Here is a 14,622-nt window from a genome sequence, read left to right on the forward strand (position 1 = left end):
AATTTAAAATTTAATTTTGTGATACGATTAATAAGTTGGATGGTCTGCATTCCTTTTGTTGTCTCCAAAACAATTATAATAGTGCTTAAGATATAGTTGTTAAATTTTAGTACTTAACCTCTAAAAGACATACGAGGATACCTACAGAACAAAGGGACAAGCGCAAGGACCCTCCTTGGACCACCTCTATCAAATGGAATTAAGGTTGTTCTTTTAGAATGACATTTAAAATCAGTCCTAAATCTGTTTCTAAGTCATTGACCACATAATCCCCAGCAACACAAGCAAAAAAAAAATGAGAGGATGTGTGTGCAGGGGTTGGGGGAGGAGAGAATAGCTGGAGTTTTCCAGCTATTCTGGAGTTTTCAAAAGCAATCTGTAGTTCTTCAAAGTCATGGCACCCTCTTTCATTTTAACAAAGTAAATTTAAATGAGATAACTAAGAAGTCTTTGAAGAGTGGGCAAAAATGTTGTTCTGCATCTGCTGGATGGAGTGGGCAATGAAAGAGGTATGATAAGAAAGAACAAGTTGTATCTGTAGAGAAAAATAAATAGACACATTTGACTCAAAAGTTGGGTTTACGTAAGAGAAGAGTAGGGGCTTAGTTGGAAATAATGATTTAGAGCAAGAGAGTGAATAGGAAATTAAGGAATTTGAGCTTTTTTTTCTGGCAAAAATACACCAAATATTTTTCATTTAATCTCAAAAAAGTTTATATTAATAACTGCCACTGACTTCTAAAACAATCATATAAATTACAAGGGAACAAATAGATTGATTTTGTTGAGTAGCAAATAATTTTTTTTGGATGAGGATACCTAAAATACTTTTACTGTTCCTAAATTTCTGACAGTTTAGTTCAGTCACTCCATTTCCCATTCTACTAGTCTTCTTTTATTTTTCTACAAGACTGGATAACTCTGATCTACTGCAAAAGGATACGGTGTTCAGCCATTTTAGCCATGAGATCATCATTGTCGAAAAGCAATAGGCAGATCACAGCAATAATGAAAAAAGCGGCTCCTCTTGTCTGAAAATGAAGAGAATAATCTAAGAACGGCTTTTTCAAGAATTGATTTCTAGAACTACGATTATACAAATGATGAAATTTTTTTTTGCAAATAAACATTTAAAGTAAAACAACATGACATTAGAGCCCTTACAATATAACTTTGCAGTATTAACACTAAGATAAAAGAGCTTTAATAAATTCTGCAGGATATTTTAAGGGTATTTGAGACACATAATAATGACAACTTCCATTGCCTACTTCATAATATGGCTAGCCATGTTGCTACCATGCACACACGGTTATTGTTTACAGAATTATCTTTGCTAATGTTACTGTGCTTCTGGTTGAAAAGCCCAAGTAGGTAAAGAATAATTAATAAGAACTTATTTTATTCTACAACATGTAAGTGGTAGAAAGGACAATTAATTTACAATAATATCCTAGTTATCACTCTTCCAGGGAAAAAAATTAAGAGGGCATGTCAAGACAATTAGCAAAGTGATTTGGTCTTGAGGAGACACCGTGGCTACCAAGTGGGTCTTCCTCTGAGTCAGCTGCCCAGAGTGGGGGCATTGGAACAAACATGAATGTTGGGGTTGCCTACAGCGAGGTGAGTCCAAATCTTGGGGTATGTGGCTGACATTGGGAGAGTGTCATTGGGAGTTGGCTTGCTTCATACTGTCTTTTTAAAAATATATTTTATTGATTATGCTATTACAGTTGTCCCATTTCTCCCCCTTCACTCCACTCCATCCTGCACACCCCCTCCCTCCCACATTCCCCCACTATAGTTCATGTCCATGGGTCATACATAGAAGTCCTTTGGCTTCTACATTTCCTGTACTACTCTTACCCTCTCCCTGTCTATTTTCTACCTACCATTTATGCTACTTATTTTCCGTACCTTTCCCCCTCTCTCCCCCTCCCCTGTTAATAACCCTCCATGGGATCTCCATTTCTGTGATTCTGTTCCTGTTCTAGTTGTTTGCTTAGTTTGCTTTTGTTTTTGTTTTAGGTGTAGTTGTTAATAACTGTGAGTTTGCTGTCATTTTACTGTTCATATTTTTTATCTTCTTTTTCTTAGATAAATCCCTTTAACATTTCATATAATAAGAGCTTGGTGATGATGAACTCCTTTAACTTGACCTTATCTGAGAAGCACTTTATATCTTCCCTTCCATTCTAAATGAAAGCTTTGCTGGATAGAGCAATCTTGGATGTAGGTCCTTGCCTTTCATGACTTGGAATACTTCTTTGCAGCCCCTTCTTGCCTGTAAGGTCTCTTTGGAGAAATCAGCTGACAGTCTTATGGGAACTCCCTTGTAGGTGACTGTGTCCTTTTCTCTTGTTGCTTCTAAGATTCTCTCCTTCTGTTTCATCTTGGGGAATGTAATTATGATGTGCCTTGGTGTGTTCCTTCTTGGGTCCAGCTTCTTTGGGACTCTCTGAGCTTCCTGGACTTCCTGGAAGTCTATTTCCTTTCCCAGATTAGGGAAGTTCTCCTTCATTATTTGTTCAAATAAGTTTTCAATTTGTTGCTCTTCCTCTTCTCCTTCTGGTACCCTTATAATTTGGATGTTGGAATGTTTAAAGTTGTCCTGGAGGTTCCTAAGCCTCTCCTCATTTTTTTGAATTCTTGTTTCTTCATTCTTTTCTGGTTGGATGTTTCTTTCTTCCTTCTGGTCCACACTGTTGATTTGAGTTCTAGTTTCCTTCCCGTCACTATTGGTTCCCTGTACATTTGCCTTTGTTTCTCTCAGTATAGCCTTCATTTTTTCATCTAATTTGCAACCAAATTCAACCAATTTTGTGAGCTTCCTGACTACCAGTGTTTTGAACTGTGTATCTGATAGGTTGGCTATCTCTTTGTTGCTTAGTTGTATTTTTTCTGGAGCTTTGATCTGTTTTTTCATTTGGGCCATTTTTTTGTCTTGGTGTGCCTGTTATGTAAAGGGGCAGAACCTTAGTATTCACCAGGGTAGGGTAACGCTGGTCACTGCTCTGTGATGCTGTATGTGGGGGAGGGGTCTGAGAGGGAGCAATGGTGCTTGCTCCACACTGCCAGTTTTCGGTCACTCCCTCCGCTACCCACAATCAAATTGGGCCCTTCTGGTGCTGCTTCCCGAGTGGGTGGGCTTGTGCATGTTCTAGGCCCCTGTGGGTCTCTCCAATGAACTCTCCTGTGAGGCTGGGAGTTTCTCCTGCTGCTGTCTCAACCCCCACAGGTGTTTTCAGTCAGTGGTTTGAGACTATTTCCGTGTATTGGAACTTTGGGTTGCAGGGTCTGTCACCCTGTCTACCGGCTGCTGCCTCGCCAGCCAGCTGCAGCTTTGCCCACCCGGCTCCACAATCCACCACATCACCTGGTCCTCCAGCTGCTGCCTTGCCACGAGTCCTCTCTGCCCCGTCTGCCCGTCTCTGCCCCTCCTACCGGTCTGGATGAATGTTTCTTCTTTATCTCCCTGGTTGTTGGACTTCCAAACAGTTCAATTTCCTGTCAGTTGTGGTTGTTTTTTGTTTTTAAGTTGTTTTTGTCCTTCTTTTGGTTGTGCGAGGAGGCACAGTGTGTCTATCTACACCTCCATCTTGGCCGAAGTCTCCATATTGTCTTATTTAGTATTCCCTTCTTCAGTGTTCCTGTTGTTTGGAACTTAAGAAATGTTATACATAATCTGGGTATGTATATGTTTTTGCATGCTGTAAAAGAAACACCTTTTGAGACTACTGACCAGGGAAAAGCAAGGCAGGCTCCTCACTCATTGGGAACAACTTAATTATTGAGTACAGTTTACATCTTCATGGAAGTTTTTCACAATTTCTCCAATAATGCTATTTTTTCTGGCAAGTTTCTATACGAACTATGATCAAACTCACTTCATCCTAAACACAGCTTCTCTCCTGAGTGCTAATTCCCAAAATGCCACAGCTACATGGTGTTTGGATCTTTGGAATTAACAAGTATCGACAGGTTTTGAAACTAAAGAAAACCTTTTATAGCTACTGAGTTGCCTGTAATGAAGGAGTGGTTAGTAAACTGCACTGTTTCTCTGATGGTTTGAAATGAGAGGTATTTACATTGGAGAGCCTATTGCTGGTTTGTCATATGCTGTTTTGAAGTGCAGATTTTTAGTAGAGGATGCCTGTGTTTAATGCATCTGGTATATTTCTGACAAGGCTTTATGGGCAGACTGGGAAGGCCCAGCTTATAAATTAAATGGCTATAAAGTGAGGGTGTAGTAGATAAATCCAAGAAAATAGGAGATTTGTAAGAAATTAAGACCACCTTAGCTTATAACAAATGGGCTTTATTTTAGAAGAAACTTTCCAATCATTCAGTCTGGTTAGTTTAAGCTGACTTATACGTAAATCAAAATCACCTCTTTACAAGTTTATTGTAGATTGCTTTTACTACATATATATTCCTCTTGTGTTACATAAAAGGATATATGTACCATCTTTTTCTATAAAAACCAATTTCTACTTTATGAATGTACTTTTTTTCATTTTGTTGGCTCAACATTGTATGTTGATGGATAAGATTATTTTTACATTTATAAAGTTACTGAGTTTATGAAGATCCACTTTCATGACTGCTTGGTGATAGAAGACAGCTAGGCATCTTACAAACAGTCTCTGAGTCAGCCTTCTAATTTTGAAACAAAGTGGGTTTTGATGCCTTTGCAGACACAAGGCTGCTAAACTATTTCAGAAAATAATTTATTTTACACAGTTAAAGTATATGGTAATTTAAAAGTCTCTGCTTCTTTGATTGAGCAATCTAATTTTTAAAGTCTGCCACTCTTCAGAAAAGTAAATGTAAAATGGATAACCATATAGCCAACCTGTGGTCTGGCAGCAACTGCTTTTCTAGCAATAGTACATAATGGAGGCATAATAGTACATAAATAGTACATACTGACCAAAGTAAATAATGGAGGCTTTTTTTTTAAGCATATCTGCAGTAAGAGATAATAGCATCTTTTCTTAGTCCTCCTGCTCTCAATCTTCATACTTTACCCAATAGTATTTTGACTTTCAATACATGAGTCTTTGTGTAGATAACCCAATATGGTAACTATTTCCAAAGCAGCAACCATACTGAATTCCTGTGACTTAGAGAAACTTCCCATAGTTGCTGCAATTACAAGAAATAAATATATACAACTTTGAGAAATAAATATGTCCAAAAACCAAAATTCTGATTATGGGGAGAAACTGAAAAAACCCAGTAACATTTGTAAACAAAATTGAGTAAAAGAGTTATAGACCAACTTAAAAATCAATGTTTCAATAAACTGACTTTTGGGGGTAATGATCACTGTTTTGTATTTCAAGAATATTGACTTTAGAAATCAGTTGTATGATAATTTCTTTGTATTTTTGTCTTTTCCCATGTATTTTTAAATAACCAGTAATCTATACTTCAATAAAATTTCTTTTGGTGTACGGGGGGGAAAAAAAGAAAATTAGCAAAGTTATTTCTAGTATCTAGGAAAGGTGTAAGGCACTTAAAAGCTGATAAACTTTTTATGTTCTCATTCCAGGGGAAGGATTTTGACAAAAGAACATTGTAGAAAGGACATATTAGCTTAGTTCATGCAAATACTTCAGAATTTGGAGTACAAAAACAATGTAAATAGCATTATTATACATTCTATATTTACAAATTTATAGGTATAATACTAGATACTTCCATTAAATAAAAATTTAAAACGAAAAGTGAGGATCCTATTCTATTCATTACTCAATTATTTTGGTAGATATTTTGACAAAAGTCAGTATATATAAACCACACAATTTAAAATTTTGTAATTTTCATTGAATCAGGATATGGCAACATCAACATCACTCAAATATGGACACTATAATCTAATCTTTTATTAACAAAGAGGGCAAGTGAGAGTTTTGTAGTTCTTTAGTCATAACCAAAGGAAAAAAACGTAGATACCTGGATAAATGCTGAGGTTCATCATTGACACTAATGAGAGGATATGCAAAATCTATACTCTCATTTCTGATTATTGGTATAGCAAAAGTTTTTGTTGTTGTTTTATTCTCACCCAAGGACACATTCTAATTTTTTAGAGAGACAGAAACATCGATTGGTTACCTCCTGCACTCACCCCAACCTGGGAGAAAACCAAACCAACAACCTTTTTGTGCACGGACACTCAACCAACTGACCCATGCAGCTAGGTAGGTGGCAAAGTATGTTTTTTCAAAATGTCTTCAGTCCTTTGTACTTCTTTTGTGAACGTTTTTTCCCTGTTGGCTCATTTCTATTGAAGATTTTAATTGTTTCTCTTAATGGATTTATATTTTAATGAAATGTAAAGCTTTTATGTGTGGCAATTTGTTGCTATTAGTTTGTTGTTTGCACAATGAATTCTGTCATACAGAAGCTTGTAATCATCATGAAGTCCAATGTATTGAATTTTCCCTTCATGATTTAAAAAAATTTTTTTTTTCAATTTATTTTTCAATTACAGTTGGCATAAAGTATTATATTAGTTTCAGGTGTATAACACAGTGATTAGACATTTATATACCTTACAAAGTGACTTTGTGATTTTTTTTTGGCCTCAGCCTAATCCTACTGAGTATGATTTTTAAGTCATCATCTCTCTTCAGGACTGTTTTTTTTTTCCACTGCTTTTATGCTTAGAAAGTTCTTCTCTGCCCATAGATTAGTTTTACTTATATATATGTATCTTTTAAATTAATTTTTAATTTTTATTTAATCTTTATTATATTTTTCTCCATCTATATTTTATACTATGTTTTTATAAATATTTTCCACCAAATTCTTCAATTCACTTGATGTTTATTTTGGAGTACTCTATGAGTGAGGGGGAAAAGCTTAAATAGTGCCATATGCTTTAGTACTAATGATCCAATGTGAAATCCAGTCTTTCACTCTGTTCTACTTGGCATGTTGTTTTGTTTACTTTATTTTATTCATCTGTCTCCACTACTCAGTCTGAAAGTCTAAAGGACTACTGTACTTTATCTGTCTTTATTTTTCCTTTCCCCTATACCTAGAATAATGCACCATGCACAGGAAACATTTAATTTTGTAAATAAAAACACTGTCGTCGTAAGAGTTTGGAATTAGATTGATGACTCATTTACCAAAAGAGGGATAACACTTAAATTATTTAAGATGAATAGGGATACCTAGTTGGCAAAATGTTGTATAGATATTCATCAAAAAAATGTTCATGAGATTTTAAATATAATAAGTTGTTAGGTATTTTCTAAAAATGATGTAAGGGGATTAAAAATGAGGTGGTTAACGGGTTCAGGTACAGCATGAGGGAGATGTTTTGTATCTTGATTTTGCTGGTGGTTACATGACTGTGCATAAACACACACACACGTGCACACAAACGGGCGTATTTAAAATTGGTGAAATCTGAATAAAGTCTATGGATTGTACCAATGTCAATTTCCTGGTTTTGATGGTTCAATTGAGTTGGGTAAGAAGTTGCTACTGAAACTGAGTGAAGGGCACTAAGACCACTCCACTATTTATGCAGCTGCCTAGGAATATAAAATGATGTCAAAAAGTAAAAAACAAAAAAGTTGTAGGAAAAATTAAAAATTAGTAGAAAAAGCCCCTGCATTCTTTCATATGATAAAAGATACTATACTATTTTATTGCTTTGGATAACATTTCACATGCATATTTTCAATTTTCGAGTAGCCAATAATGGAAAATACTACCTTTGCTGGTCCTCCTCCAGAACCAGTGAACAAAACACTGAGTAGTGAGACGACAACAATATCACTGTGTTCAAATAGCAGCAAAGTCCTACAAAAATAAAACATTATCATTCATGAAGTCTGATCTTATCAAAAAGCATTAATTCAACTACAGTAAAAGGAAAGAAACATTTCTCCTTTATTTCATGAGAAAAATAAATAGGTAAACTGCTCTGGAAAATATGTTGAGATCGATCTATCTACCTACCTACCTACCTACCTATCTTAGAAAGACCGAAACTACAAATAACAAACAATACTACTTACAGATTTCTTGTATTTGTGAACCAGGAAATACTTGTAAGATACAAGTGTCTTATAAGTATAAAACTGAAATAATCTGCCCACTGATAAGACAGTGGATGATATAAATTAGAATATATTGATTTAGTGGACTATTATACAACAGTAAGAATGAATGAAATTCCATGAATATATTAAGAAGCACAGAATTGTACACTTTAAAAGTGTTATAGCCTAAATGTCTGTGTGGTCCTCCCACTGCCCAATGATATGTTGAATCTGACCCCTAATGTACCTGGAGGTGGGCCTTTGGGAGGGCTTAGGTCATGAAGGTAGAGCCCTCATGAATGGGATTAGTGTCCTTATAAAAGAGAGCTCCCTTGCTCCTTCCACCATGTGAGGTTACAGCAAAAAGAGAGCTGTCTATGAACCAGGAAGCAGTCCATCAGTAGACACTGAATCTGCCTGACCTTGATCTTGAATTTCTCAGCCTCCATAACTGAGAAATAAATGTGTCGTTTATGAGACAATCTATGGTATTTGGTTACAGCGGCCCAATGGACTAAAACAAAAAGGGAATTTTATGGTATGTGAATTATATTTCAAAAAATTGCCATAAAAATGAATGAATCACACACACAGACACACACAAGCTATGTGCATCAAAATGGGCAAATCTCAAGCGTAACAGTGAATGTAAAAGGTATGCCATAAAAAATACATGCAGTGGATTTATATAAAGTAAAAAGCTTGCAAAGTTAAACATTAAATAAAAGAAATACGTACATATATGGTAACACTATGAAGAAAATCAAGAGGATAAAAACCAAAGTTTAAAATGCTGGTTACTACATCCAATGGTAAGAGGAGGGGGGGATACAATCAGGAAGCTTCAAAGGTACTGACTGGTGAGGTTTTATTTTGGGGCTTGGGGGTTAAATAGATGAATGTTCATTTTATTATTATTTAGATTTATTTAATTTTAGATGGGGGGGAAGGGAGGAAGAAAGAGAGAGGGAGGAACATAGACTGGTTGCCTCTTGCATGCCCCCAACCCAGGCTTGTGCCCTGACTGGGAATTGGACTGGCGACCTTTCAATTTACAGGCCAGCACTCAAGCCACTGAGCCTCACCAGCAAGGGCTATTTTATTATTTGAACATATTTATTTTTATTTACTCTTTTATAAGTATAAATTAAAAAAAAATTAAGAAACATTATCACCAGCCAAAGGGAGCCTGCAAGATTTAAATAGTAACAGATTTTCAGCTGCTTATTAAAATTTTTTCATTTTTTCCTCTTTACCCTAAAACCTGTAAGGAGAACATAACACAATGATAATTTTAGTCCTATTAATATTTGAGAGATTAAAATTTAAGAAAATAAATATATCAGTAGAATAGTACTAAATGAAGACAGCCTATGAAACACCAAAGCAGTCTTAAATCAAGAAATTGTGTGATGGTTTCAGTAAAAGAATGAGAGGGGCAGTGCTGGCAGAGGAGCTACTGGTGTGAGGGGTTGTAAGGGCAGAAGTAGAATTTAAGAATTTTTCCCCTTCCTTCCCTATCCTAACACATAGGGACAGTGATTTAGTAATGTATAGACAAAAACATAATGAGTAAGAAATTTAAAAAATTAGAGAAGACACGCAATACCACCAATCATACTCAAGCATAAACTGAAAAAGTGCTCCCCAAGCTGAGAAATTGCAGCCAGCTTTCTCACCACTCCAGAATGCAGTGTTGTCATGGACAGGAATGTGACAATTAAATTTATGCACACTACGCATCTGACAAAGTTTAGTGTGAACAACCCAAAGGGACCCAAACCCAGAAGTTCTATTGGCTGGGAGAGGGGAAAGGACTTTTCGCAAAGCATTTCCCACCTATCACTTTCTACTCTGTCATGCCACTCTTCCAAGCCAGATTCTTTTGAACACCCTTCACCTTACTCCTTACATCTCATCCTCATATTCCCCCTCATTAATGGCAAGGTACTTTTTCTTATGCTTTTATTCAACAACTAAAACCCTTTAGAGATGGAGAAATATTAAAATAATGCTTATGCAGTTGCCCATGTTACAATTCTTATTAAGTGGCCTGTAATTAAGCACTTTCCCCCCAAACTGGCCCCTTTACATAAAAAGGTTACTCTATATTGATCTAGAGGAATATGAAATAAGAGTTACTTCATCTTTAATCTCAGTATTGACACACTACTCCCAAGACATTTGTTTACAACCGTATCTTTTAAGAATTTTCTGTGGGCACTAAAATACTTTCAGAGTTTGTGTTAAAACAAGTTTTTAAAGATTTTGCTCTCTTCCTTATTGGTTGATTTTATTTACCACTTCAGAGCTTTTAATTACTAAAATCAGCTGCTGAAAAGGATCACCCATGAAAAATTAAAAAAAATCCACTTATGCCAAATATTTTCTGAAACTGTCTGGATTCTAACTAGTGAAATATCTATTGCAGATCATGAATAATATGTTAATGGCATTCACCAAAAAATCAGCCTACAAACTAAACAGGTACTCAATATATTTATATATAATTTGTTGAGCTGTACCCAATGCTATGGAAATCACAGAAGCATTTGTACATAATTTGACACAAATATCTGACATAAAATCTAATGGAACAAAACTAATATTAAAAAGAAATATAAACAAACATTCAAAACATGCATTTTTATTTACCTTAGTGGTCCACAAAGAGTGAGGCCAAAAAACCACAAGAGTGAAATGATACACCCAGCAACTGCATGTTTAAATATTTTGATCCACTATAAATGAAAACAAAATATTAAAAATTTCAGTCATGTATGTTTTGCTAAATATCTGAAAATCTTAAATAATACACATAAGAAAATAATGGTAACAAAATTTTAGAGGCTAAATAATTACATATTTTTAAATTAAACAGAAAGTGTTAAGATCCCTTGACTGAATTTGCATTTGCAAGGCAGCATTCTGTTTTCCACTTTCTGTATTCCTGTATGTTAACTCTTGAAATCTTTTTCTATACAGTACAATTTTGTTTTTTCCCTCCATTAGTTTCTCACTAGTTTGCTAGGGACATTTAACGTCTTAGTCTTTAAATTCTTTAAAAATTAAAAAAAAATTATTGACTTGAGAGAGGAATGGGGTAGGGAGGGAGGGAGGGAGAGGGAGAGGGAGAGGGAGAGGGAGAGGGGGAGAGAGAGAGAGAGAGAGAGAGAGAGAGAGAGAGAGAGAGAGAGAGAATCAATTTGTTGTTCCACTTATTTATTGGTTGTTTCTTGTATGTGTGCTAACTGGGGATTGAACCTGCAACTTTGGTGCATCCGGACAACACTCTAATAAACTGAGCTACCTGGCCAGGACTGGTCTTTAAATTCTTTTCCATCAGGAATATTTAGTGCTTGAATTATTTGAAAAGAGAGGAAAAAAAGTTGAGATGGTGTTCAAAATATTAATCATACTTTTAAAAATGTCTTTGGCCTCTAAAACAGAGGTATTGTACTTAAATTTGTCATTCTAATACAAAATAACAGCACAGGTTTCCAAGTTATGGCATAAAGCAAACATCTAGTAGAGTATAGCTGCTATCCAAACAGGTGATGATGTTAGAAGATTACACAGAATGAAGGACATTTCCGGTATGCATCTTGAACCTCAGATACCTAAAAATAATAATGATAATGATGATGAGGGTGACAGCTACTATTATATGTATTGCATACTCACTATATACCAGGCACTATTTTAAGAACTTTAGATGTATTAATTCATTTATTCCTAAGGAAAGGAGGTATTATTATCTCCATTTAACAGATGAGAACATTATTGCTCAAAAAAAGATTTAGTAAGTAGGACACTAAATGAATTTATCTGACTCCAGAGGCCTCATTTTTAACCCCTATGCTCTATCTGCCTCCCGATGACATTTGTATTACACTCTGGGGCATGCATGTCTACATGTCTGATTTGTAAATCTTTCAGAATAAGGATCCTGTACTAAAGAAAATAATTATATGCATGCTTTAAAAATTTTCTACCCTCTTTTGCATTTGTAAACATCCCATTATCTTAGCGCTTTATAGTTCATTTTTTCAAAAAAAATTATTTTGATTATGTTATTACAGTTGTCCCAATTTTTTTTCTCTTTGCCCCTCTCTGCAAAGTACTGCTCTTCCCTCCAGCAAATTCCACCTTAGTTCATGTTTATGAATCGTGCATGTAAGTTCTTTGGTGTCTCCATTTCCTATTCTATTCTTAACATCTCCGTCTATTTTGTACCTACCAATTATACTTCTTAATCCCTGTACCTTTTCACCCATTCTCCCCCTTCCCTCTCCCAGCTGATAATCCTCCAAATGATCTTCATATCTACGATTCTGTTCCTGTTCTGATTGTTTGCTTAGTTTTTTCAAGTATATTTTATAGATTACACTATTACAGTCGTCCCATTTTTTTCTCCCCTTTGTCCCCCTCTGCCCTGCACCCTCCCACCAGCATTCCTCCCCCTTAGTTCATGTCCATGGATCGTACATGTAAGTTCTTTGGCTTCCCCATTTCCTATACTATTTTTAACCTCCCCCTGTCTATTTTGTACCTACCAATGTTTTTAAGATTCTCTCCTTATCTTTAATTTTGCAGAATATGATTATGATGTGTCTTGGTGTGTTCTTGCTTGGATCCAATTTCTTTGGGACTCTGTGAGATTCCTGGACTTCCTGGAAGACCATTTCCTTCACCAGACTGGGAAGTGTTCCTTATTTTTTCAAGTAAATTTTCAATTTCTTGCTCTTCCTCTTCTCATTTGGGCACCCCTATGGTTTGGATGTTGGAACATTGCAAGTTGACCCAGAGGTTCCTAAGCCTTTCCTCATTTTTTTTGAATTCCTATTTCTTCATTCTGTTCTGGTTGAATGTTTATTTCTTCCTTTTGTTCCAAATCATTGATTTGAGTCCCAGTTTCCTTTCTGTCACTGTTGGCTCCCTGTATATTTTCCTATATTTCACTTTGCATAGCCTTCACTTCTTCCTCTATTTTGCATCCGTACTCAATCATTTCTGCAAGCATCCTGATTACCAGTGTTTTGAACTCTACATCTGATAGGTTGTCTATCTCATCTCTTAGTTCTTTTTCTGGAGTTTTGATCTCTTCTTTCATTTGGGCCACTTTTCTTTGTCTTGGCGCACCTGTTACATTTTAAGGGGCAGAGCTTTAGGTATTTGCCGGGGCTGGGCAATTGTGGTGCTGTATAAGGAGGGAAGGGTCAGAGAGGGAACAGTGCAGCTTGCATGGCTCTCGACTGGCTTTCAGTCACTTCCCCCACTAGCCACAAGCAAATTGGGACCTTCTGGTGCTGATTCCCCAGGTGGGTGAATTTGTTTATGTTTTAGGACCCTGTGGGTCTCTCCAGTGAACTCCCCTGTGAGGCTGGTCATTTCTCCTGCCACTGCAACCCCCACAGGTTTTTACAGCCAGAGGTTTTGAGGCTTTAGTTTCCTTGCACTGGAACCCTGGGTTGCATGGTCTGTCTTGCTCCCCAGTTGTTCCTCCTGGCTTATCCACATGTGAATGTGGGACCGCCCACTTCACCAGCTGCTGCCTTGCCCTCCCCATCCTACAGCTGCTGGCTTGCCACATGTCCCCTCCACTCTGGCTGCTCGTCCCTGTCCCTCCTATCAGTCTGGAGGAACGTTTCTTCTTTAACTTCTTGGTTGTTGGACTTCCATACAGTTTGATTTCCTGGCAGTTCTGGTTGCTTTTTATGTTTAAATTTGTTGCCCTTCCTTTGGTTGTGTGAGGAAGCAAATATCTACCTATGCCTCCATCTTGGCTGTTAAGTCCCCAAGTTTTTGTTTTTGTTTCAGATTCAGTTGTTGATAGTGGTGAATTTGTTGTCATTTTGATGTTCTTAGTTTTGATCTTCTTTTTCTTAAATAAGTCCCTTTAACATTTCATGTGGCAATGATTTTGTGATGATGAACTCCTTTTGCTTCACCTTGTCTGTGAAGCACTTTATCTGACCTTCCATTCTAAATGATAGTTTTGCTAGACAGAGTAATCTTGGATGTACGTGCTCACTTTCCATCACGTTGAATACTTCTTTCCAGCCCCTTTTGCCTGCAAAGCTTCTTTTGAGAAATCAGCTGAGAGTCTTATGGGAACTCCTCTGGAGTTAACTCTGCTTTTCTCTTGCTGCTTTTAAGATTCTCTCTTTATCTTTAACCTTTGGTATTTTAAATTATGACATGTCTTGGTGTGGCCCCCTTTGGCTCCAACTTGTTTGGGAATCTCTGTGCTTCCTGGACTTGTATGTTTATTTCCTTCACCAAATTAGGGAAGTTTTCTTTCATTATTTTTTCAAATAAGTTTTCAATTTCTTTCTCTTTTTCTCCTCCTTTTGGCTTCCTGATGAATTGGATGTTGGTACATTTGGAAATGTCCCAGAGGCTTCTTATACTATCCTTGTTTTTTTGAATTTTTGTTTCTTCTTGCTGTTCTGGTGAAATGCTTATTTCTTTCTTATATTGCAAATCATTGATTTGAATCTGGCTTTGTGCCCTTCACTGTTGGTTCCCTCTAGATTTTTCTTTATTTCAC

At 36.3% G+C, this 14,622-nt stretch overlaps 1 protein-coding gene and 1 pseudogene across 1 annotated transcript in view; both read right to left on the bottom strand.

Annotated features, from left to right (window-relative positions):
• Positions 1-14,622, bottom strand: part of SLC30A5 (solute carrier family 30 member 5) — a 35,559-nt gene that overhangs the window by 11,983 nt on the left and 8,954 nt on the right. Inside the window, exons 4-6 of the mRNA XM_053913066.2 lie at positions 10,725-10,810; positions 7,740-7,827; positions 944-1,031 (exon numbers count right to left, since the gene is read on the bottom strand). Of these exons, the coding sequence (XP_053769041.1) occupies positions 944-1,031; positions 7,740-7,827; positions 10,725-10,810 (262 nt within the window). The remainder of the gene's footprint in view (positions 1-943; positions 1,032-7,739; positions 7,828-10,724; positions 10,811-14,622) is intronic.
• Positions 6,591-6,662, bottom strand: LOC112321236 (small nucleolar RNA SNORD115; annotated as a pseudogene).

The sequence above is a fragment of the Desmodus rotundus genome, chromosome 1 (assembly GCF_022682495.2).
Source record: "Desmodus rotundus isolate HL8 chromosome 1, HLdesRot8A.1, whole genome shotgun sequence".
In the NCBI taxonomy this organism is placed as follows: domain Eukaryota; kingdom Metazoa; phylum Chordata; class Mammalia; order Chiroptera; family Phyllostomidae; genus Desmodus; species Desmodus rotundus.